We start from the raw sequence: 24,239 nt of genomic DNA on the forward strand, positions 1-24,239 counted from the left end.
TGAGGCAGTGGGGAAGGCAGTGCTTGGGGGCAATCACTCACAGCAGCCAGGGTTGCTAAGCACACAGCCTGCTATGCTGCTAAGCAGGCAGGACCCGGCAGAGCCATTAAGTCTGGAAGAGGCTGAGTATTTAATAAGCTGCATGCTACCATGCATTTACATAGCTTAAGTTGTAAAGCCCTAGCAGGAAAGGGTCAAAAGTGCAGGGCTGGAGGGCTAAAGCCCACGCAGACCGCATCGTAACCCATCCTGTCCTCAGCGGAAAAGAACTTAGGGAGGAACCACAAGAAAACAGCCTCATTCCAAGCAAGGAGAACTTTAAAGGCCAAAAGGCAAGAATTTAAAAAATGTAAATTTAAGAAATAATTGAAATTATAGCACGTGCAACCAGCTCTGGCAAAACTCAATTACACAGAGGTTGCAGGGTATCTACATGCCCCCAATAAACTAAGCGTAAGGAGTGCAGTGGGAAGGAAAATGAGATTCCCATCCTTTGTGGTTTACACATCTAAAACAAAATGACTCTTTGCTCACCCTGTGTACTCTTAAGACTCTTTCATGTGAATCATTTGACACTTATTTATTTCCCAGTACACATTTTTAACCATTTCCCTGGGCATCATCTTTACCCTGAAACACCCAGACGAGAGTCCTGTTTCAGGCAGTGCCTCCCTGCAGCAGGCTTTCTATTCTCTCCCCTCATTAGCAAAGGCCGTTTCAATACAGAACTACTGACTTCGGACAGGAGAGCCCATGTCTGATTTCACTTCCTTTAGCATAATCACCGACTTCAGTGACTGTGCTTTTTGCTTTTAATTTATAATGACATAAGTGAGACTGAAATCTGTCCTGCAGCAAATATTTATCAGAGCATATCAAAGGAAAAGCAGACCAGAAGAGAAACAAGCACAACAGAGAATGCCATTAAACTTTGCCAAGTTAGATTTTGAAGTCAGTGAAAACTGCCATGGAGACAAAGAACTAAAATGTAGGACAAAGTAGAGCACTGAAAAAAATAAGTTTCCAAACACTGGTGTCCTACTGAACAGGTTTTGATTACTTGTAATTTCCAAAGATGATGAAGCAAAACCTACACAGAACTAACAATGTGAAATACAGTTAAACAATATGGTGCTTTTGCTAATATCTTTGTTTTGATATGTAGACCCATCACACCTATCTGTGCATGTCAGGGACCCTTCCTACAGAGTAGTAAGAAAGCAACAGGACAACATCCACAACTGGCTTTCCAAATGATATAAAATAACAGGATGCCCCACTTTAATTAGATAATTAAAACTGTTTCTGCTTTGCTAGATGCCAAGGACACCCAGTTTCTTGGCAACAAACCTCTAATTTTCTTTCTTTGATATCCAGGTCACAGCCATTTGGATTAGAGGCTCCTTTCCAGCAGCAGTGCACAGCAGGGGCACACAGCTTCCTGTCCTGCTGTTGGTATCCCCCTAAGTTCAGCATCTTGCAACTATGTTTACAAAAGCTGTTAAATGTTAAAGCTCTTATAAAGGGTGGTTTCTCAATATTCACAAAGGTCAGGGGACATGTAAGCATATTTTAAAATTAGGCAGTCCTGTGGAACACCAGCAACCTCTTACTTCTGCAACAAAGTCTCACCCTGTTCTAGCTAAAGAACATGACTGAAGGGGCTAAAGCAAGAGAGAAGAAACCCCTTCCATCCTCACCTCTCAAGCTTATTTGAAAGTAAGGTCTACCAGATCCCTGACCAGTTGCTGCCATTCCCCCTTAAGTGGGAGAGGAACACTGTCCCGTAAGAGGTCTACCTGCTATCCAGATCAGGTGAGGAAATATCATACCCTTACTGAGTGTTGGTCAGCTACCTGGAAGAAAAGCATATAGCCCTGAATGCCTGGACCAGTGTTTTGCCTGCACTGACATAATTTGAACTGTGGAGAAAACTACAGCCTAAAGATTATCAAATGCCATCAATCCATATGTAAAGCACAGGAAGTCATTCTCAGCCCTACATGAATTAGAAGGGTATAACTGATGCCTGAAGATTTTCAGCTTTTTAATATATTTGTAGCTTTGTAGATTTTTAACTGACAGTCATACGGTTTCTAGTACTTTTCTTGCCATTCCTCACATTTTAAAATGATAAGCTAACTCTTTCTAACACGTTCTTAAAATTCTGTTTAGCCTTATTCTTAGGAAGAGAATTTCTGACAAGAATATCAGGTTCTCCACCAGAAATTAAGAGACATAACAAATAGGGCAAGGAAGCCCCTGGACCAACTCCAAGATGCTGACCTAAGGGTGGGTTACTTGGGGCAACTAATCTCCTATTGTGTGTACACAATACACTAGATATACTGCTAGATATACTAATTAATTAACCTTATAAAAATTGTAGAAATCTTTTATCACATGTGTAGGTAGCCATGCCTGTGTACCTGAAAGCTTTCATTAAAGATCTGCTTTTTATCAGTTTTAAGTTTTTGTCTTTTAATTTTAGGCAACATAACAGCCCATGCATATTTTTTATAGAGCATGGTACCAAGGGGTGGGTTAGACAGAAGAAATCATACAGAGCAGATGGTAGACACAGTGCTTAACACACTGCTGGAAGGTGCCCAGCAACTCAACTTATGAGTGACAGAAGAACCTATAGAGGATAATGACTTTGTCAAGTGCCAGCAATTTATTACATCATATTCCTGAGAACAGCTGAGGTGACTTAAGCACAGTAGCCATTTACTATTCCTTCTGACATCCTGTGTGTAGTGCTGCTGAGGTTGCTGGTGCCTTTTGGGTCATTGTGAACTTGTTCAAAGCTAACCCAAAGCCAACTGGCAGAGTTAGCATAGCGCCAAATCCTTGCCAGTCAGCCACCCAGCAGGTGTATCAGCTTATGCTTGCTGCTACACTAACCATCTCTTGGGTTTTGGTCAGCTTGGAGCATGACCAGAACAAAGAATGTTAACATACAAACAGCTTTACAAAGAAGGTACACCAGGTGTTACAGCAGTACTGGATAAATATGCCCCACTCCAGCTACTTCAAGCAAAGGTAATGAGGAGTGTGTGTTCTATATGCTTTCATCTGACAAAGCCAGTATAGATGACAAGACACTTGCATGCTTATATGCATCACCATTTAGCTATACAAAACATACTTCAGGTTGTATTATTTTTCATTAAAAAAAACCCTACTGAGCAATTTGATGAAAATGCTATAAATGGAATTTTGGCTGAACTCATGGAGGTTATTTTTCTATTGCCTGTCCTCAATATCTTCCACTAGAAAAAGTGAGATAAACAAAGCAGATTATTGATGACAAATACTTTGGATGCATTTTGGAAACAAAGCTGACGGGTTTTTTTACCCCCAGAGAACAGCCTGCCCCTGTAGAATTGGCGTCTCATGGACAGAAGGGGAAATTAATTAATTTTAACTCAATAGAAGGATACATTTTTCTACCAATGAGCACATCAGAATTAGTGTTACTGTTTAATGAACTTCTGATGATCAGGTAGCAGCCATTTTCAACATGAACTTTCATTGAAAAAAGTGCGTAAGTACTCCATGGTCATGTTTTACATCCACCATCTTCTGTTGAACCATCTGCAACGTCCAAGAAACCATGGATCAAAGTACAGAGCAAGTTAAGACAGTCTTGGCAACCTTACTATTCTGAATGCGCCAACTCAGTAAGACAGCTTATTGTAGTTGGGACACAGGTATGAGTAGTTTCAAACCATGATTTAGGATTTTTGTTATGTTTTATTTGGACTACCTTGTGAAAGGAACATTCCACAGAATGATGGCATGCAAGAGAAAATCTAGTCACCAGCTGAAATGCATAAAATTACTACAGTTCCTAACAGAAAAAAATTATAGAGAGTCAGAAAAGAAAAAAGGAATTTTTCTTTCTTTTAAAAATACAAAATCCTAATGAAGAAAATGTATTAGAAGTAACAAAATATAATTTTTAAAGAAGAAAATTGCTGTAATGTTTCAAACTTCACACAAAAAGCTTGTTAACAGGCAGTTTTATTTATTTTAGTACAACTTGCTTTAATGACTTACTTTCAGATAATTATTTTTCCAGTTAATCAGCATCTCTGCCTCATGTTTTGACTTAAAAGGTACTTTTCACCTTTACATTTGAGTAGTAAAGATTGCTGTTATCTTTATTGAAATCACAGCTTTCTTTATTACTACCCCAAATACTATTGTCAATAGCATCTTTCCTGTTAACTGACCAGGTACAGTTTGAAATACTGCAGCCAACTTTGTTGCAATTTCCTCTCTGATGTCAATGAATGGAATTAGAGCTCCTTAGCATCACCTCTTCCCTTCTCTGGAGAAAGTTACTTTCTTTACTTCATTATATCCTGTGACAAGTTACCTCAAGCCTCAAAATGATTTTAATGTTAACTTCGCTGCTCTTTGGTGTTACTTCACTGACAGTTAGCAAGCTGTTATCATGAGATGGCTGCTCAAAAGATTCTGGTCTTTCAAAATTCAGCTTTTAATTAATTGGTATTTATCTCTCAAATTATCCTGGCAGCAGTCTCTGAGAATGTACATAGGAAGAAGTTCCTCTAATACTGAAACTCAGACTCCCTTTAATGTAAGATTAAGGCATGCTAACCAAGGAACCTAAAGACCATTCTCTTTCTTATCTAAAAAAGGAGGATCTGACTTCACAAAGGTATTAAAAAGACTACACATATATATACATGTCCACTAAAGAACTATGTCCAGATTTTGTTTTGACTGTAAATGTGGTAATGCTTGTGAACCAAAAGATCTCTCAGAAAGACAAAATCAGCTGTCACTGTCCTCCAACAAAAACTGGAGACCTTCACTCTTCTCCCTCAGTCAACTTTCTTCATTCTTAGAGTCCCTCCCTTTCAGATGCAAGTGCTTCATCAACAGGTTTTGTATGCTTCTCCCCAGCATAAATCCCATAATGCAGGTTGTCATTCTCTACAGTAGCCCAGGACATTTGCTTGGTGGAGAACCTTGCTGCCCACTCTCCTGCCTTGTTGACAACAATGACACCCCCCAAACCCCCAACTCGTGTCTTCATGTAGTCTAATGCAGTGTCCGCTGCTACCTCTGGTGACATTCCTGAAAAGAAAAACAAAATCACTTTATAGTACCTGTCCTGACAGTTCTTAAATTCTCTTAAAATTTCACCCCTTCCCATGGAACCAGTCAAATCTAACTTCTCTTTCAACTCAGCAAATCAGCAAGAAATTTCCAGTCTGACAAAGGAAGCATTTTTGGAAAGGCTCTGGACAGTTGCGAAGAGCTGTTATGGTGCGGTACTGCTCCAAGTATTTATTTACATAGCTTCAGATTTTGATTCAGTTTCAGTGTTTAATACAAACTAACTCACAAACTTTATGTTCAAGACACAACACTTCTTATGCCATCATGTGACTGGAAAAAAATGCCAATCTGCAAGGTTTTCATCAAGGTTTGTGACAAGCTAGATCTAAAGCATTTACAATTTGAAAAAACATACATCAAAACAATCAAAAATTTCAGTCATCATCTCTGTTCTAGTTCCACTGGCTGCAACAGAGCTCAAAGCACGTACTACACATTGTCATAATTTATCAAAAGCAGACATCAGCATGACTCTTCCTGAAACTTCTGAAACCATCAGGCAAAATGAGGTCTCAATGTACTAGACATCAGACAAAGGACCAGCAATGCAACTTTAGCTTTTCACTGCTTGGTTCTCATTACCAAGAGTATTTTCTAATTAAATCAAATTTACTAGGTACATCATACACACAGACCTTTAATCGCTGCAAAATATTTGCTCACTACAAGCTTAAATATACATTCATGAATGCAGTTGGCTTGGCCTAATTACCTTAAAATACAGACCCTCAGTAATGTTATGCAAGCTTAGGTTATAGAACAAATCCTGACCTTCATGCCTTCCCTGCAAATTTTGAGTTAAAACCAAATAAAACCATCAGAGTCAGAATTATTCACATCACTGGTGACTGACAGGATAAAGCTCCTTACTGTGACACACGGGTGACACTGTGACTATTCAAGTCAGTGGCACTGTCTTCAAAGGGCCAGTATTTCACTGTTTGATTTTTCACCAAGACAACAGCTGCCACAATAAGACTGAAATTCCAACAGCTGTTAATACTGGCAAAGCAATTCAGTCCTGAAATGCAGAAGTAAATTTTGCAGAAGTAAATTTGTCCAAAAGAGGATATTTAGTATGCGAATTACCAAATAGCTGAACAGAATTATGAGGGCTCTGCAGTTGTTCTTACACACACAACTTCAGCTCACTGTTCAAGGACTCAAAAAGCTATAATAACTTGAGGGTTTGTTTTCAGTGCCTTCATGGAAACATGCTGGGAGGAGGGGCTGGGGGAATCTAATTGCTGACATGTTTGCCTGGCAGCTGAGTTATCCTTCTGAGCAGGATGAATGAAGGTAAAGCAAGCATGGGCAGGGTGAACAAGTGCAAACCAATTAGACATGAATACATGTGGGTTCATTTTCTTTTTTTCCAATAAACTTTCTAATTTGAGACTCAGTCGCCTTTCAAATTGATTAATCACAAGCCAGATAACTGCTATCAATGCATAAGTCTTACAATGCAGTTAGCTTCAAGCCAGAGAAGAAACTGGTTTACAGAGTTTAGACAAGAGCTTAGAAAGCTGTTCAGAAATTTAATACTTAAAGATGTAATTTAGAGAGTAAAGGGAGAACATAACATGTTAAGAGCTTTGGGAAACAATCTGTAGATTGTATTTTATGCTGAAACTGTCACGTCAGCTGTAAGATTTAGAGAAATGCACCCATTATATGCAAACAGCCCTATAAAGTACAACAAAAATATTTGCAGCTGTTACTCGTCTCTCTACTTACTGCTTCTCCAATGAAAATGTAAATTGAATGTTTTCCAACTATTTCCACTTCGGTCAATATCAAAGCAAGTTATATTGTACTGCCCCAAAGCTACAGCTTTCTAAAAATAATGGTGATATCTATATTAATGATTCTTGAACTGCATGCAGCACAAGTATGTTGTCTGTTTACAGGCTGTAACATAATCAAGGGTTTAGATGACAGACTAAGTCATAAAGGTAAAGCTACAAAGGGTCATCCCACAGTCAGATTGTATTACAGTCACATAAGACATACTGTGTCAGCTGTTTACCACATACCCGCCCAGTCAGTTTAATACATTTTCCAAAACAAAATGTAAATTGAAATCATGGTTAAAAAGTCTTAAAATAATTTCTTTTGCTGTATTCAAAGTTGTTACAATACAGACCTTTACAGTTTATTAGAAAGGCATTATCCCACACTTTCAGCTACAGTTATCTGTTTCAAGCCCACCCTTACTATTCCCTTAAATATATTTTATTTTTACTTGTTTTCTTTTTTTTGTTCACAGAATTTTAAATTATAATTGGGAAAAATTATTAAAGAGGACTTCCATTAAACAAAGTATAGAGTAATGTCTTTCAGTGTACACTGATATAAAGCATGATTCAGTACCAGGCAGCAGAGATAGTTCTGTTTACCTCAGCTATTTTAGCTTTGTTAATAATTTAATACTTTGTTTTTGAAGTTTTTGTTTTAACCCATCCACATATCCCTGAGAGCAACTCTTCTGACAACTGCTCCAGGATGACCGTATATACACTGAAACCTGTGATTTAGGCAGTGTTTCCTATCCTCATTATTTCAGGCTGCAGGAAGTCTGGAATATACCTTGCTCCATGTGATAAAGAATCAGTCGGGCTAAGACCACTTTCATAATGCTCTCCCCATGTCCTGTCGTTGAAGTGGCACCAGAATGGTTGTCAGCATAACCTCCACTTCCTTTCAAAGGGGAAAAAAAAGAAAGCAATATTGTGCAACATGATTTAAAAGCCCTGCATTATTTAAAATAGGTACCTAACATTTCTTCCTTTAGGTCCATTAGCTCTGTGCATTTCTGAGCAAAGTGTCAGAAAAGCTTCTTTCTCATTTCTGCCACAATTTGAGAAGTAAAATCTATGAAAGACATGAACAACAGCTGGAGCAAGTCAGTTGCCAAGTTAAGAGAGAAGACTAGTGATCTGTTTGTGTACAAGAGGCTGAAGCAGGCCAGCACTCCACAGGAATGGGCAAAAATATTTCCAGAACAGCAAGGGAGAGTATATTGAAGATCAACAAGACTGGGTTGGGATGCAGAATGCTAGGTCACATCAACTGAGAATACATGAAGGAAGATCTAGTCAGGGCATTGGTAAGCTGACCAGTTTGAGGAGAACTTACTCTCCACAGTATGCAAGAGATTTCAAGAGCATGGGCTCTTGTAAAATTTCACAAAGCACCCCTGAAGAATCTTCAAAGTCCTCACCACAAGCAGACTGTTTCTTCTATTGAACTCCCCTTTTTTTTTTCTCCCATCCTTGTTTTGCTGGCACATTCCACACCCTGTTCTCCACCAAGCTTCTGCTTGCTCAATACCCATATTTCTAGCACATCTCCTAAGAAAAATATTTCCCAGGAGCTAGGAAGAAACATACCACAGCATTATAAACAAGGTACTGGGGGGAGGAAAAAGAGGCCTTAGAAGAGCAATGGAAGTTTCCTGCCTTCCGTACTTTCTTGATCAGATCCTTTTAATGGACTCAGAGTAACATGAAAAAACACTGCCATATTAAGTCAGTGCCCCCTTACCAAAGCCTCATGTTTAAAAGCTGACATTTGAATATCAAATCCTGAAGATGCCTAGTGAGACCAAAACTTACAAGCAAGATTCTCAAAAGTGCCCAGTTTCCCTTGTCTTTCACAAACCCCTGTCCCAAACTGTAAGAATGCTGAACATGATCTACACAGGAGGAGGGTATCTGCAGTCAGAAGGCTGCAGTGAGACACAAAACTGAAAACCATAGTCAGAATCTAGAGGATAACAAAATGTCAGCAACTTTGTATGCAAAAGAAAGACAGTTTTATAATAATCATATACTGCCAACAGTAATGCTATTTGAGTTTGGAACTTGTTTTACTAAAAATAATTCTTTTCCAAATCTCAGCTGTATGGTAGAACCCTGAAGCAATCAAATGGAAAGCCTCTTTCATGAGAGGAAGAAGTCTGTGGAAAGGATTTCAAGTGTCTCTTTATACCTGGATAAGAGATCTCTTTAAATATTTCCTTTATTCCACACCACATCTATTAGGTTCTGAGACAGTCTTATTGGGGCTCTCTAAGAGTCACTTTATAATTCTTGCTCACTGATACAACAAGTGGTAATTGCAATTACACGTTCTTCCTTAAGTATCAAGGAAACAGCATCTTAATATGCAGCAGGCTACATTTTGTACCTTAGTGGAAAGTAGAGCCATAAAAACAGAGAGCTTTATCAGAATCAACAGAAAGGAAACACAGGTGTTAACACTGAAGAAAGGACAGAAAAAACCAAACTCCCCCATTTTTCACATGCAACTCCCAATCCTTTCTTGCAAATCTACATGCTGTAAGAAGCTTTAGCTAGAAAGACAGATTTGAATGTTAGACCTCAGTTTCAGATGGATTACTATTTACGTTTTGTTTCACTAATGGAGACTTGTAATACTTTTTTTTTCTTTCTTTAAATGAGATACCCCCAAAAAAGCTAAAGGCAGGATCCCACACCCCATACCTATGCATGCTGTGTCACCAACACGGCCAATCAGTTTATTAGAGAGTCCTCCTGTGGATGTTGCACAAGCTACATTGCCTTCACTGTCTATAGCAACAGCACCGACTGTTCCAAGGTCTCTGCCAAGAAAAACAGTTCAGAAAATTAGACAGAATTAAAGCATACCTGCCAAAGCACGTTGCTTTTATTTCCCAAGTAGCTTTAAAGAAGATTTCTACCACAGAATTACTGCTCATCATAAAGCCATTTTTGCCATGTTTCTCATTACAAAAATAACAAGAAACAAGCAACAATTCTCACAAGCTTTGTATTTAACAGAGCAGAAAACACTTTTTAAAAAAATCTTTCCACCATGACTTGTTTACTTTCATAGCATGGAAACTTGGGGAGGAAAGAAACCCACAAAACAAAAGCACACAGGGAAGAAATACTTCTAGTCATTATGGTTCTGGAGCAGTTTTTTGGCCGACACACAAACTGAAACACAACTTTCCCCTAAATGGCAACTCAAAGATGCAACAATTGGCTCCACTGTCTCAACAGGAGGTTAACCGGAATTATTAATGACAATGCACGTAAATGAGTGAATACAGAAAAGGACAGTAATGTTATGCATGCACTGAATCATTTCCTTCCTGTTCCTCCTCTTTCCTTTTCCTTACTCCCTTTACTGTTTGAATGCTGTAAAAAAAAAAAAAAAAAAAAGCTTATTTATTTTCCTTTAAACTAGTATTGCTCACAATGCATCATTAAGACATACTTTAGTCTTTGTACTCTGTAGCTACATAATCTTAAGGTTTATATCACTTGGCCAGTAGACTGCTGAAACTGCACAGTGGTTTAAAAATCTTCAGGCATGGAAAAAAAACCAGAAGCGTCAACTATATTTCTTCAACATGGAAAAGACATATAATAGCCTGCTCAAAATATACACGTGTAGTTGTGTACAGGGGGGGTGGGGGGGTGGGAAAGCCTGTGGTGACTTACTGTAACAGATGCTGCACTGAGAAGTGAGACATTACTGAGAAGCAACAGTTTAAATATCCATATATTCCAGTCTTAGCAATTCACGTAGGAACATAAACCAGTATGTGACTAGAAGTATACCAAACCCCAAAAATAACTGAAATCCCTCCGCACAGGAAAATAATTTGTAACAATCCTTAATGTAACTACCCAAAAGGCGACTGGAAAAGGAATACCTTTCAAATTTACCTGGGCAGTGGTGAGGGTTTCTCTACAGCTCTGCAAAATCTCAGCTAATTAAGTCAGACAAAGTATCTGTGTACCTTGAAACCCAGAGTCAGTTTCCCAGAGATCCAACTTCCTGTTCCCTCCTGCTTATGTAAAATATCATACTGTCAGTCCCTACACTTCATTCACAGCAATTCAAAGTTGACTGATGAATCACAGACCTTATAAGCTGCTCTGACATTTATGTAGAGACGGACCTCATCTCAAACTGATATGATGGTGCAGATGGGCTTCCCACCCATCCATCTGTTAGAAATGATTTGCTGAAAAGAACATTAGTAAATTCAGTACTCCCTTGCACATTCATGTAGCACCCTTCAACCAACTAAAGTTAGATCCTCCTGAGAAATTAAGAAAGATGTATCCAGATGTACATTTTCCTAGGTAAGTATTTACCTTAAGCAACTGTAAAAATATAGGTACACAGATTACATAGGCAGTAATTACCTGGTTTTGGTATGAGAGCACAACAGGCAATAAATAACAAAGTGAATGTTTCCAACACACCTCACCTGCAGTGGAGCAAATAAACAACTACACTTGATTTCTTACAGTCCCTTTTTTTACTGCTTCAGTGTAACCTTTCCTTCAATCATCCTCAGAATAAAGGCAAAGAAGATAGGAATAAATTTTTTTGCATGGATAGTTACCTCCAAAACATTAAGAAGGAAGACAAAACTGCTATCCATCTCTCTGTTTTTAGTTACTGACAGCAGCAAGAACCTAAACAAGTACCTGTGCTATACCAGAGAAGGCTATTAGGGATTTTTTTCAATCAAGAATTATTCCTATATACTGCATATACTGTGATACAGAATATACTATTTGGATTTGTTCATTCCCTTTTGTCTACATCTTGAATTATCCAATACCCATGAAGTGACATATACTTACACTATCCCCATTTAATTGATGAGTTACCTGCTATTTTGTCTCTCAGTCCTGCATCAGTTGTGGGGTTTTGTGTTTACTGTTTTTAGGGTCCTTGTTAGTCAATACCTCCTCAAGTCACTCTAGTAGTGTGATTCACAGTGGGGCTAGGAGCCCATTTACTACCTCACAGCCAGACTCAACACCTTTTCTGTGGGATGCTCAGGCAAACTCCAGAAATTCTTAACAAGGGTACTGCTAGAGTCTTTGTAGTGTGAGACTGCAGATAAATCAGATCACGCCTTGTTCTCAGCAAAAGGCATGCAAGATGTAATGTTGTATATGCAATGGAATCCTAAGTTTTCGGCATAAATCGATGCAGGCTTCTAACCAGCAGAGGAGAAAGGTATCTCTTATGGAGACACCAGACTCTACCTGCAAAGCCTATGAAACCCCAGGGTTTCCAACACTGTGAGGATCAGGGAAGTAAAATATACACCAACCTTCAAATTCCCAGTATGATCTGGTATTATGTTGCCTCTGACTAATACTACTTCACCTTCTGTCTGTTCGCCTCAGGCAAGCTTCTGCATAATCACTGTGAACATAACAGGGAACAAGAACATTCCACGTGTGACACAGAATGAAATAGATTTGCACTAAGAAAGACCTGTTTTCTACTTTTTGAATTTGTGATGTCTTGGTTTTCAGAAAAATAACAACATGGCCAAGACAAGAAAAAGTCTTCAGCCATTCAGAAACACACCCAAGCTTTTTATTATCAGATATTCCAGAAGAAGTTCATGGTGAAACTGAAGATGCCTAACACTGTTTGCATAAAAAAAAAAAGGTAAAAAATGAAGCAGTTATGAGGAATGAATGAAGACTTAAATGCCATGCTATTCCAACCGATATGTTCAAGAGAGTAAGAGGCAGTGGTGGCTACACCACGCTCAAAATTCTTCACAATGAATGAATGGTAATACCACACCTTGGACATACCTGACCTTGGACAGACCACAGATCAGAAGAAAGCTTCTGCTGGTTATAAGACAAATAAATGACCAAGACCTTATGGGCAAGGAACAACACCACTTTGTTTACAAGACCATATTTATGCTTGCTTCATTACTTTGTTTTTCCTTCTAGCAATTTACTGAAAGTAACATATAGGTTGTAATTTATAGCCTCTTTCATGGACTTTAATTAACATGGTCACAGAAGAAATTTCCTCCTTCTGATCTACAAATTCAGCTCTGCTCCTGCCATTACTCGTGTTTCACAAAACAGATGGAGAGCATGTAATACAGCATGTATGTAATGTAATATAGTGTTTTCCTGTACCAACAACATGGATGTTCAAATGGAAGCTCAAAACAATTTAGGCACAGAAAACATTCTTAACACCTGATGTTTTTATCCCTTTACTGTCCACCTCACCTTCCACTCTACTTTATATGAGACTGGGTTGTTTTCCAAGTGATGTTCATTTTGCTGTTGGGCAATAACATCCAGCAGCATCTCTCTTCCGACCCACCACTAAACTTGGTAATTTTTTTCATTGCTTGTCTTAACCAACAGCCACAATCACCACTCAGAAGGAATTACTGGTCAAAGTCTGATGTTGTTTAACTATCTAATCCAACTGAAAGACAAATCTGATCATCTACTTAATACTTAACCAAGATCAGATTCCTTAGGTTTTGGTGGTTCTTTTTATTAACTTGCTTTAGTATGCGCACTGGAGATATTTTTTTTTTAAATCAGTTCCTTCACAGAAAAAGCAATACAAAATCGTACCTGCTGTTTTTTAAAGCTACTCTATGCACTTCTGTAACTGATGATTTTAAGAGCAGTAACAAGGTCTGTGCTCTCCACTAAAGCCACAAAACCTATACTATTGTCAAAGTCCCAAAGTGACCCATAGTCTTCTTAAGCAGCAAGAAGTTTCATCAAGTTTGTTCCAATCATTTAAGTTTAAGCAAATTCATTGCAAGCTTGATTTTTGTACTGCTTTCTGTTAAGACATACTGTAAGGACTGTATCAAACCACATAACATTTGGAATACAGGTCTTCAAGGTTAGTGTTTATTTGTTTGGGGTTTTGGTTTTTTTTGGTCGCTTTGTTCTTTGGGGGTTTCTGGTTTGAGGGTTTTTTTGTTTGTTTTTTTTTGTAACCAGATAGCACAAATCAAATTACCCAAACTGGAAACTAAAGTACATTTTACCTACTTCTGAAACTCTTCAGGGTTGGAATCTGGCTCAAGGTTCTTCTTCCATCTCTCCCGGGATCTCTCAGTTACGAGTTTCTCCCCTGGAACTTCAGGAATACCCATGGACTGAGCAAACAGCTGTGCACCGTGGTCAGTCAGCAGCATGTGCTTCGTCTGCAGAAAGACAAGAGATGCATCGACAATTCTTGTTGTGTCTTTTACTTGAGCTGTTTTGTATAACCACTATTTTTAGAAGTATCCACACAAAGAAGACTACACATTTTATCTTAAAAATTTCCAAACTTCTGTCCATAACCCCTTCAACTATAGCTGGAAAAGCTTTCAGTTCTCCAAACCACGCTTACTATAACAGAAGAAAAATTGGAAAATTTGTTTTTTAGCTAATTTGTATGCAACTGTTTTGTACTGTTTCAAAAGAACCACCAAAGTGCTATATAACTAACTGTTTTGTCCAGTTAACTAAGAGATTTAGAAGGCTTTTATTCAAAAGAATGCTAAATAAATTCCCATTTAAAGGCATTACACCTAGTAAAATAACCAACAAATGTAAATAGTATGCAACTAAAATGTTCTTTATCATTAGCTGAACAATTTAATTTTAAATATTTCCTTCAATAAGCTGCTCTTCTTATCAGAGGATCAAATTTAAGAACAGAATACCTTTAAATGGATTTGACAAAAAAATGTTTACCCTCTTCTAACAGTACTTGAAAGTTTTATTTTGATTCCTTTATTTACAAAGCACTTCAAACCAGATTTTAATTCAACAGCCTTAGTTAATTCCATACTTCAAATTCTGTAGAGCTTGGTTAATTAATATTTTAGAGAAATTTGCCAGATAAGTTTGTTTAATTAGTCCTTATACTTTAGTAGTAGCTCTGAGCCCTGAAATCTGGTATTTTTTTTTGTTTGTTTTGATATGTCAAAAAGCAAGCAGCAGCTTCTTGCACAATTACACAGCTGTCAATTGCTCATCAGAGCCTGGGAAAGTTTTAGAGAAGTGGTGGTCTGACTGTATAGCACAGAACAATTTCAGAGCAGAGCACCTAACTTACAGCAAGACTTTTGTGTCCATGCAGCAGCACAGCACACAGACCAGCTGAGGTGCAAACAGCACCATGAGATGCAGCAGGCCTGCAGAGCCTTGTGAAGCACCCACGTAGCACAGTCCCAGCTCTCAGCCAGAAGCAAGGACAGCAGAGGTTGGGGGTTTCTGTATCATGCTACACTCTGGAAGACATTTACAGTCTCAAAGCTTCAGGTTAAGATGCTGCAGACCATCAGCTGCTGCTGACTTCTAAAGGGATGACAAGTAATCACTACCATGACCAATGCATAGCACTGCATAGTTTTAAAGGATTCTAGGCAAACCTCTTCCCAAGTCAGAGCAAGCCTATTACAGCCTCTGCACTAAGCCCTTTGGACAGGGACAGAGGACTACACTTTACAAACATTTCTGATGTTGCAGCCACGATATCAAACATTTTTGAAAATCTAAATGCCTTTTTAACTCATCTGTAATTCATGAGAGTACTGCTTTAGGGAATACTAAGGGGGACAAGGAAGAAGTCCCCTGTATATGTCAAAGTGGACATCAGGTTTTCATGCTGAGTGCTGTTACCATATTACAAGACGATGTAAGACCTACCTATGTCTAACAAAACTGAGTAGTGTTCTTCGACTTGAAAGCCAACTTCTTTGTGCAATACTGCCCCCCTCTGCCACTACCACTAACCCACAAGAAGCATATAATACAGCATTCAAAATAGTTTTGTTTTTCATTTGTGGGTCTGGGTTGGGGTTTTTGTGTTGTTTGGTGGGTTTTTGTAGGAAATTCGAAATTTGCTTTTGTCTTGACCTGTACCAGAAGGCTGTGTCCTCCATCCCTTGCTTTCTTTAGCAACTAAGACTATATCATCATTTAAATTAGTTTTAAAAATATAAAGTTTCATTATAAAAAAATGGAAGTTATTTCTAAAAGCTTTTTCATAGGATCCCACCCCATATACAAATCTGCATAAAATATGCACCTTCCTAGGCTACAAACAACAAATACTTGCATATTGATGAAAAACTGCTATGATAGGACTTTGGGGTTTTATCTTTTTCGATCCTCACTGACAAGAAGATGTTTTAAAGTGATTTTTTTTTTCTCTTTAGCAGATATTGTCAATCAAAGTAACTAGTAGAACACTGTCAAACAATGCAAAAGTACTTTTTTCTGTCTCATTCTTCCAGTTTCATTAATATGTTTGCTAGTGTAAAGTGCCTACCTTTTCTGGAAGACATTTACATAAAGTAATCCAAAAGGACAAGAAAAGGGTTCAACAGATCTTACAAACAAGCAACAAATACTGGCACTTTTAGTTAATTTCACTGGAAATGGGGAAGATACCCCAGATTTCATCCTGGCCTAAAGTTCAGACTATCAGAGCTCTTTATTTAAAAATTCTGGCAGCACAGAGCACAGAAGAAAAACCTGGCATTTTGCCTCAAGAAATCTGTGCTCTAAGCTAAATTCTCTTTTGCCTAATGTAAGTGGACAGTAAGAGCAGGAGAAAACATACACAACTTATATATACCAATGAATTAGTGCTCTAATGTTCATGAGAAGTCCATCTAATGAAGTGCTGGAGCTGAGAAATGTTAGATGCCCCAAATTAAAAAAAAATAATTTCAATGTATCATCCTATTTATGTTCAGTACAAACAGGAATAATTCAACAGAAATTTAAGTGCCTTTTCAAGAATGTGTTACATTAGTTAATTTACTAAAAGTCTTCCACCTCTAGAAGCTCCTGTGAACAACAATACAGTAAATCATGAATGGAAATTCTTCTGGTGCCCTCCCTTTTTCCTACTACATGAATTTGGACAAGTTTAAGCCCAGTGGGAAAATGACAGCCAGAAAGCATAAATGTGTTGCAACAACAACCCAGGGGAGCTGCTCTGGCCACCAGATGGAGCCCACAGTTCCATAATGCAATGGAAAAAAAATTACAATAAGATGTACTGGGTGGTTTTGGTTGGTTTGTTTGTTTTGGGGAGCTGCATGTTTCAAAATTCTTTATGGTATTAAGGCATCTCAAAACCATTGGGAATAATGCATACAGACCCCAGGAAAACTACCCTTCTTACCCCCAAGTCACACAGTTAAAGATGTCTGTTAATTAAGCACAGCACAACAAAACACACTATGAAATGCACTGTGAAATACCTTGGGCTGGTGTCTCACAATTCCTATCTAAGATGAACAGATGGGCAACAATGAGCTGAAGAGCAACATCAGTTGGTATTCCCATTTATGGAAGATAGGGAAGCACAGAAACTCTTCTCAAGATGCATCAAGCAATTTAGGCCAACATTTACATTTGAAATTTATCATCATGCACACAGATTTTTTTTTTTTTTTTTTTTTTTTTTTGCATCTTGGCAAAGAGTAATACCTTTACTACAAAATGTCATGGTGTTAGGGCTACACCATTATGCTTTGTCCTGTACAGCAGAATTTCATTATTTCATTTCAAATTTAGCCTCAACATTTTTGAACACCAGAAGCACCATGCAATGACAAGAAAGACCTTGTAGTAGACAAGACAGAGGAGAGGGCTTTTTGTTTGGGGTTGGTTTGGGGTTTTTTGTTTAATTTTGAAAACACATTTTGCAAAGTTATATTCTCAAAATCCAACAGTGCTGTTTTGACCTTATTCTTGTTGACTTAAATGTGATTTTTTTCATGAACAAGAAAACAAGGGAAATAAATCAGTGATTCTGGAATAAGAAGTAAACAATAGGCACTAAAATAGTTTCTCTACAGAGGAAAATAAAATACAACATTCACTTTAACATGCTAGAGACATCTCTTCCATAACCCCTTTATCTATATTCTCAAGTTTTGTCTTGAGAAGCTGTCTACCACCTCTACTTATTTACTGATGTAGGTAATCACAAAATAAAATCCATATGAAGAAAATTTTATTCATCACATGTTTTAACACTGTTTTCTAGCAGACATACATTTCACTGAAGTATTTATATTCAATATTTTAGTGAAATGTTCTGATTTTAAAAGCAGAACTATCCTTTGATTAAGGACACAAAAAATTCTATCTGCTTTGGAGGCCACTGAGGACAAGATAAATGTCAATCATCTTTATAGAACACCAAAACAGGTTTTGTGTACTCAAAAGCCACTTTGAAAGGTGAAAGAAACATAAATTCTTCTTTATTAGTAAATATTTTTATAAAAATGAACCTTTTCAACAATGGGGCAAGTGCACTAGTAGGATGAAAATGTAAACTCCAAAAACAGGAGAAACTTTTTGATCACTGTCACAGCCTTGTAATAGTAAAACAGACACAGATGGCTTACTCCCATCCTGACACAGATCAGTTGCACCATATCTGAAAAATAAGAGAAGTCTTCTGTGGCAAATATTACATGGACTTCTTAGTAGAGTAAGGTGGGATTCATCCTATATAGAAGGTCAAGTAATATTCTACTGCCCTAATAAATTTCATTATCTTGACAAATCTATCAGCACCACATAGAGCTAACATTACCTTCTATTGGTGGAAGACTACCACTGTACTGGTGCTACCACCTGATCAGGTCACAATGGACAATACTACCCAGAACAACATAGGAGTGCATTACACAGCCAAAATGTAACTGGGTCATTTAATTCAGTTCCGTATCACTGCAAAGTGAACAGTGTATTACCTAACTTTTATCTTGCAAAATCAAGCACAACACTGCGTGACAAAATAAAAGCTCTTCAAAAAACAAGTGAAAACAACAAAAAACCACTTGAACACCAGCAACGGAACTACAGGCAATCTACAAGTATAGGTCAAGTTATGTTTCCTTAGAATGCTATTTTTTATAAATATTTCTCAAAAACCCTGAAAGTAAGTGCTTCATGGTCATGACCATAGTATCCAAACACTCCAATCGATTTCTCCCTTCCTTCTTGCTTTAAAGCACTACACAAACATCATCATTGAGATGTATCAACATACTAGATGAAATTCAAAGGAAAAGAAAATGCTTCATACTCACGTAGATAATCAGAATACCTTTTCCATAACAAGTCGAGCAAGTTTTATTGGGTTTGCTATGCACTTAACTGCAGATACTGCTCCAGAGTCTAAATTTTTTCCATCCATGATAATGGCATCCATTTCTACTTCACCTTTTACATTTAGAACAGATCCACAACCTAAAGACAAATAAAAAAATTAGAGGGCAAGAGAAAAAGAAGTCATTAAGCGCTAACCACTCAGGTGATTCAATTATAAGCTCTCATCAGGCAACCTTGCTCTTTCCCACTTTGCTGACTTACTGAAAGTTTCTCCCAAATACAAACAAAACAGCAGAAACACTACTGAGTATAACCACAAAATTCATCCATTAACAGAAGTCTCACAGAGTGCAACATCTACTTTAAAACAGAGGGGATTTTTGCATAAGAACAAACTTTTAATCCCATCCAAATTGTACACTTGGTATTAAAGTTAAATCAACAAACCATCATGAACAGAATTCTTTATTCCCCAGATCACTTTTAAGTGTACAAAACTATTTTGCCATTACAGTTCTTCCAAAGGAGGATAAAACACCACCCAAAGAAATAGTGTAGCATTTGATTCTATCAACAGATTAACATCACACAGCACTCCAAGAAACTGCCAAAATTAATGGGGCAGAATAAGTGTCCTCTCACTACTGTAGCAAAAGCTTGAAAAAACAAGTTCTTCCATTACCAAACAAAAACAGTATATAAAATGTTTTTTGAAAAATAAAAAGTAAGTAATAAAACATCAGGTAGTTATCTTCTATAATTATCAGTGCTATCACCAACCTAATTGAAAATTAATGACATACAAAATAAGACAATGCAAATAGGGTGTTTTCTTAAATAATGCCAATAATTGCACCACAGAGGAATCATAGTAAGTCACCAAGTGCACAAGCCTTGCTAGTACAGCTAGTGAAGACTAAACCTGAAAAGAAGTGAAAAACGAAACCAAAACACAGCAGATTTACACAGTACCCCGGGTAAAAAGACCTGAGCATTGTACATAACTAATTCAGTAGGGTTTTTCTCCTTCCTGTTGAACCAACATTAAAGCAGTCCAGAAACCACTGTTATTAACAGACATGAGACTTCTATACCAATGTACTACAGACCCGAAAATATGAAATTAAATTCCCTGACAAAAAGGTAACTAAATCCTGTAATCCTCCTCTTGTAATCTCAAAAAGTGTCCTGCCACATACAGACACCCCCCAGAAGTTATTTTTTTACCTGTCTCCAACTGCATAAATTATTCCACAGTTCAAATCTGCATCATTCACAATATGTTAATTTCTAGACTGATCTGTAAAGAGCTTACAGGTTAATTGCCTTGTGCCACCCATGTTAACATCATTCTTCCAGCTTTTCCTTATGCTGGTAAGGAATTGTTTCCTTAGCTAAACCCTGCCATACTCCTAACTTCCTTTGACAGGGTAGACTTTCTAATCCATTATCAGAAAATTCCCACTAGAACTAGGGTACCCCTTTCTCAAGCATCAGTGACCAGAACCATGGTTCAAGGGGAAATTAAATGAGGCCCCTTCATCACTGCATTAAGAGCATCCCATGTCTACTGGACACATCTCAAAAAATACACTTTAGGATTTTCTAAAATTTGCTGAGCAGAAAATGGTTGCAGAGTTTCTGTAATCAAAGGCAGCTTTCTATAAAGGTCTCCTTTAACAGCTGGTAAAGAGAGACAGGTACCTTTTAAAGACAATTCATTCCACTTGCCATAGATTCACAGAAAGGCCTGGGTTGGAAAGGACCTTAAAGATCATCTCGTGCCAACCCCTTTACATAGGAAGGGATGCCACTCACTCGATCAGGTTGCTCAGGGCCTGATCCAACCTGGCCTTGAACGGCTGCAGGGAGGGGCTATCCACAACTTCTACAACTTTGAGAGCTGTATAGCCAACTTTTCTCATTCCACTAATCACCATGAAAGTCTACACCACAGCAAAGCTAGTTACTGAACTTCAATTGATCTCAGGCAGGATGAATCCTTCCTTCTGTGGTTACAGGCTGCCTTTTTACCTGCCTTCCAGAGCAATGAGTAGGGACTACCAGCCTCTGAGGCCATGGTATCCATTAGCAGCAGGGCTGAAAAAATAAAGTTTTTGGCTTACTTGTTAAGCAAAGGGCTGAGAAAACAAGAGTCAGCCAACAGAAGGCAAATCTAGGAGGAAACAAATAATCAACAGGTCTGACATCAGCCTAATCACCACTGGGAAACTGAGAGGAGTACTCTAACTCCCTCTGTGGATACATAGATCTGTCCTCTATCCTGCAAAGGCTGCACAGGAAACAGTGTGCAATAGTATCAGTTCTTACGCCTGGAGTACTCATGCCAAGCTGGTACCTACTGCTAGACAGAAAAATAACTATGTCACAAGTAGAACTTGATGACTTTATTACAATGTACAAGTCACTAAAATGGTAATTTTATACACCAGTATAGCTTCTGAGCCCTTGCATCAAGCCTACATCAAGATGACCTTACACAGCATGGCTGTATCCTATCATGCAAAAAAGGGTACAACCTGATTGTTCTGCCCATTCTTCCCCATCTTTATTATTGTCTCCTAGCAATGTCTGCGTTTGCCTAGAAAATATTACAGCAAAAATGATTTTATCCTTTTATGAAGATAAATACTACACAATGAGTTTTAAACAGCCGCTCCAATCAGGGTCCTTTCCACATAGCTTTCAGCTCATTTTTGCAGATTCTGAGAGCAGCTGTACCTAATGAGCATTAACACAAATAGATATATCTGTAAGTAACAGACTCTTTGCCATTTAGACCATCATAGTCATACCTGAACAACAGGTAAAGGCTCAAATCCAGTTAAGTAAAAGCTAAATGAGAGAATGCCACCCTGATGCTAACTGTATACAAGTACACACTACATCTCCAAGTCCACTTCATGATTTCAGCTTGACCGCTCTAAAAATCAGAATGCTCAACCCAAATCAATAAGAAAACAATGAAAGTTTCATATTAAAGAAAAGCTGCTCTCGACTGCAAGGTGAGACAATAAACCTCTGCAAATTAACCGAGCACATAACTAATAGCTATGCTATCAAAACCACTAAGCACCTACAGGTATTTAATTTAATGCTCTTTTCAGACATACCACGGTGGGAATGGGGAAATACTTTTGCTGAAATTCATCAAAATAATAAACTTGAGGTCCTAAGAAGAGGAGAAAGTATTTGATTACTACCACTAACATTAATTCACATTACTGATCAGGAAATCCAGTCATGAACCCTTACTATAAGAAGGTACATATTTGTGACTCATACACCATCACTGTAGTGCTTCTCTGGTATTATTTACCAAATAAATAATTGCAAACATTAATGAAAACACCTAAAATCCCCAACACCAATATTTCTGTGGCAATGGGTAAAGGTCAAGGGGCTCAGGATTAAACAATGCTGCACTTGGTATATGCAAGTGCCTTAAAAGAGATACCTTAACACATATTCTGTAAGAGTCCATGTCTTAAAACTGGATATACACAGCACAGTAACAGAAGATTTACAGAAAAGTAAAACAGCACTACACAAATTAAATGGCAGATACATAACAACGAAGAATGGGAAAAGCATAACTCATCTTCCTGAGGGTACTCATGAGAAACTACAGTACATACCATGCTGAGAAATCACCTATTTTGTGACACTAGTATTTACTCCACTGCAATGTACATAAATCATTAATAATGCGATAATAATAATTCAAGCCAGGATTTCAGAAGCATCAGGGCAAAACACCTGAAACATAATATGATTCTAAGTCCACTCAGTTCTTAAAAACATTACCTGCATTAAAATGGGGATCATCTTCCATTGACCGTACTGCCTCCTCAACTGCATCTACAGCACTGCCTCCCTGCCTCAGGACACCGTAACCTCTCAGCGCAGCTCTGACAACACCAGCACGACATCCCTCTTCTCGCTCTTTGAAGATCCGGCCAGCTCCACCATGCACCACGATGACAGGCTTCATGCTGCCAAGTTCCTCCCCAGGCTTTCAGCTGTGCACACAGGTCAGTTGATTGGAAGGTGTAGTCTGCAGCACGTCCTTCTTTCTACATGGAGAGTAGCTGCAGGTTAGGTAACACATATGGGTAGTGTGCCACAATTTTACCTTCTGGGAAGCCAAGTATTCACATGAAGGAGCTCCTAATTCAGTCTGGATGAGGCCCCAGGCAATTTGGTGCAACTCTGAGGCCAGCCCTACTTTGAAGAAGGGTCTGGGTCAAGTGGCACAGGAAGGACCCTTTTCAGGCTAAGTTATTCTACAGTCTTGTTGTTTAGTATGAACCCTGTCTGGTGATAATACATGACATGGGAACAAGCATTTGAGTAACCCTTGAACCTGCCAACTGCTCTTTGTTTTATGGGCAGCCTGCCGTCAGAATACAATAAAGACATGCAACTGACCCGACCCGAGTTAAAGGCTTACCCAGCTCAACCACCCGGATCCCAGATCTCTGACCTCTTGCAATACTTGGAACTTGGAGCAGGAAAACAAGGTGTTCATTCACACCTGGCAAACAGCACCTTGTTACTGCTCATGGTCTCCTGCGAGAGAAAGAGATTGTTGCTAGTTGCTACGCATCTTTGGTGATGCAAATCACGGGGTTTGACTCCAGAAAAAAAGGCAAAGAAGCAGCAGCTAACTCATCTCCCACTGAAATCTGGGGCACCTCACAGAGAAAACTCCCCTCGTTAAAAGTTTATCGGGGACGGCTAATTTTGGAGGCTGGAAAGAATAGAATCCAACAGCCTTTCCTCTCACGCTACAGGAAAACCCTTCCAACAGAGCCTCCCGCACTCCTCCGGTCCCTCGCACTCCTCCGCCCCAGGGAAGGCCAGCCGGGACGGCAGCAGGCGGGGAGCAGAGGAAATCCAAGCCGGGGCCGCTGTGGGGGACAGCATCCCGTAAGGGCGGCCGTTCGGGCTTCTATTTCAGCCATCAGCTACGCTCTTCCCTTACTCAGCACAGGCTACCCTCGGCCGTAGATCCAGCCCTGCGGCACTCCGGGGCGGCATCTCCGCTCAGGGCGGGCCCGCGCCGCTCTCCCGCCCGCTCCCGGCGTTCCCGCGGACTGCGGGGTC

The 24,239-nt window shown here is 38.7% G+C and overlaps 1 protein-coding gene across 1 annotated transcript; it reads right to left on the bottom strand.

The window, feature by feature from the left end:
* Positions 1 to 4,879: 4,879 nt before the first annotated feature.
* ASRGL1 (asparaginase and isoaspartyl peptidase 1) lies at positions 4,880 to 23,124 on the bottom strand. The gene is made up of 6 exons (XM_062488961.1): positions 22,938 to 23,124; positions 19,105 to 19,247; positions 14,025 to 14,179; positions 9,669 to 9,787; positions 7,750 to 7,860; positions 4,880 to 5,115 (listed from the first exon to the last, which is right to left on the bottom strand). The coding sequence occupies exons 1-6, from the start codon at positions 23,122 to 23,124 to the stop codon at positions 4,880 to 4,882; spliced, it is 951 nt and encodes a 316-aa protein (XP_062344945.1).
* Positions 23,125 to 24,239: the final 1,115 nt, after the last annotated feature.

Source organism: Cinclus cinclus, chromosome 3 (assembly GCF_963662255.1).
Source record: "Cinclus cinclus chromosome 3, bCinCin1.1, whole genome shotgun sequence".
Taxonomy (NCBI): Eukaryota; Metazoa; Chordata; class Aves; order Passeriformes; family Cinclidae; genus Cinclus; species Cinclus cinclus.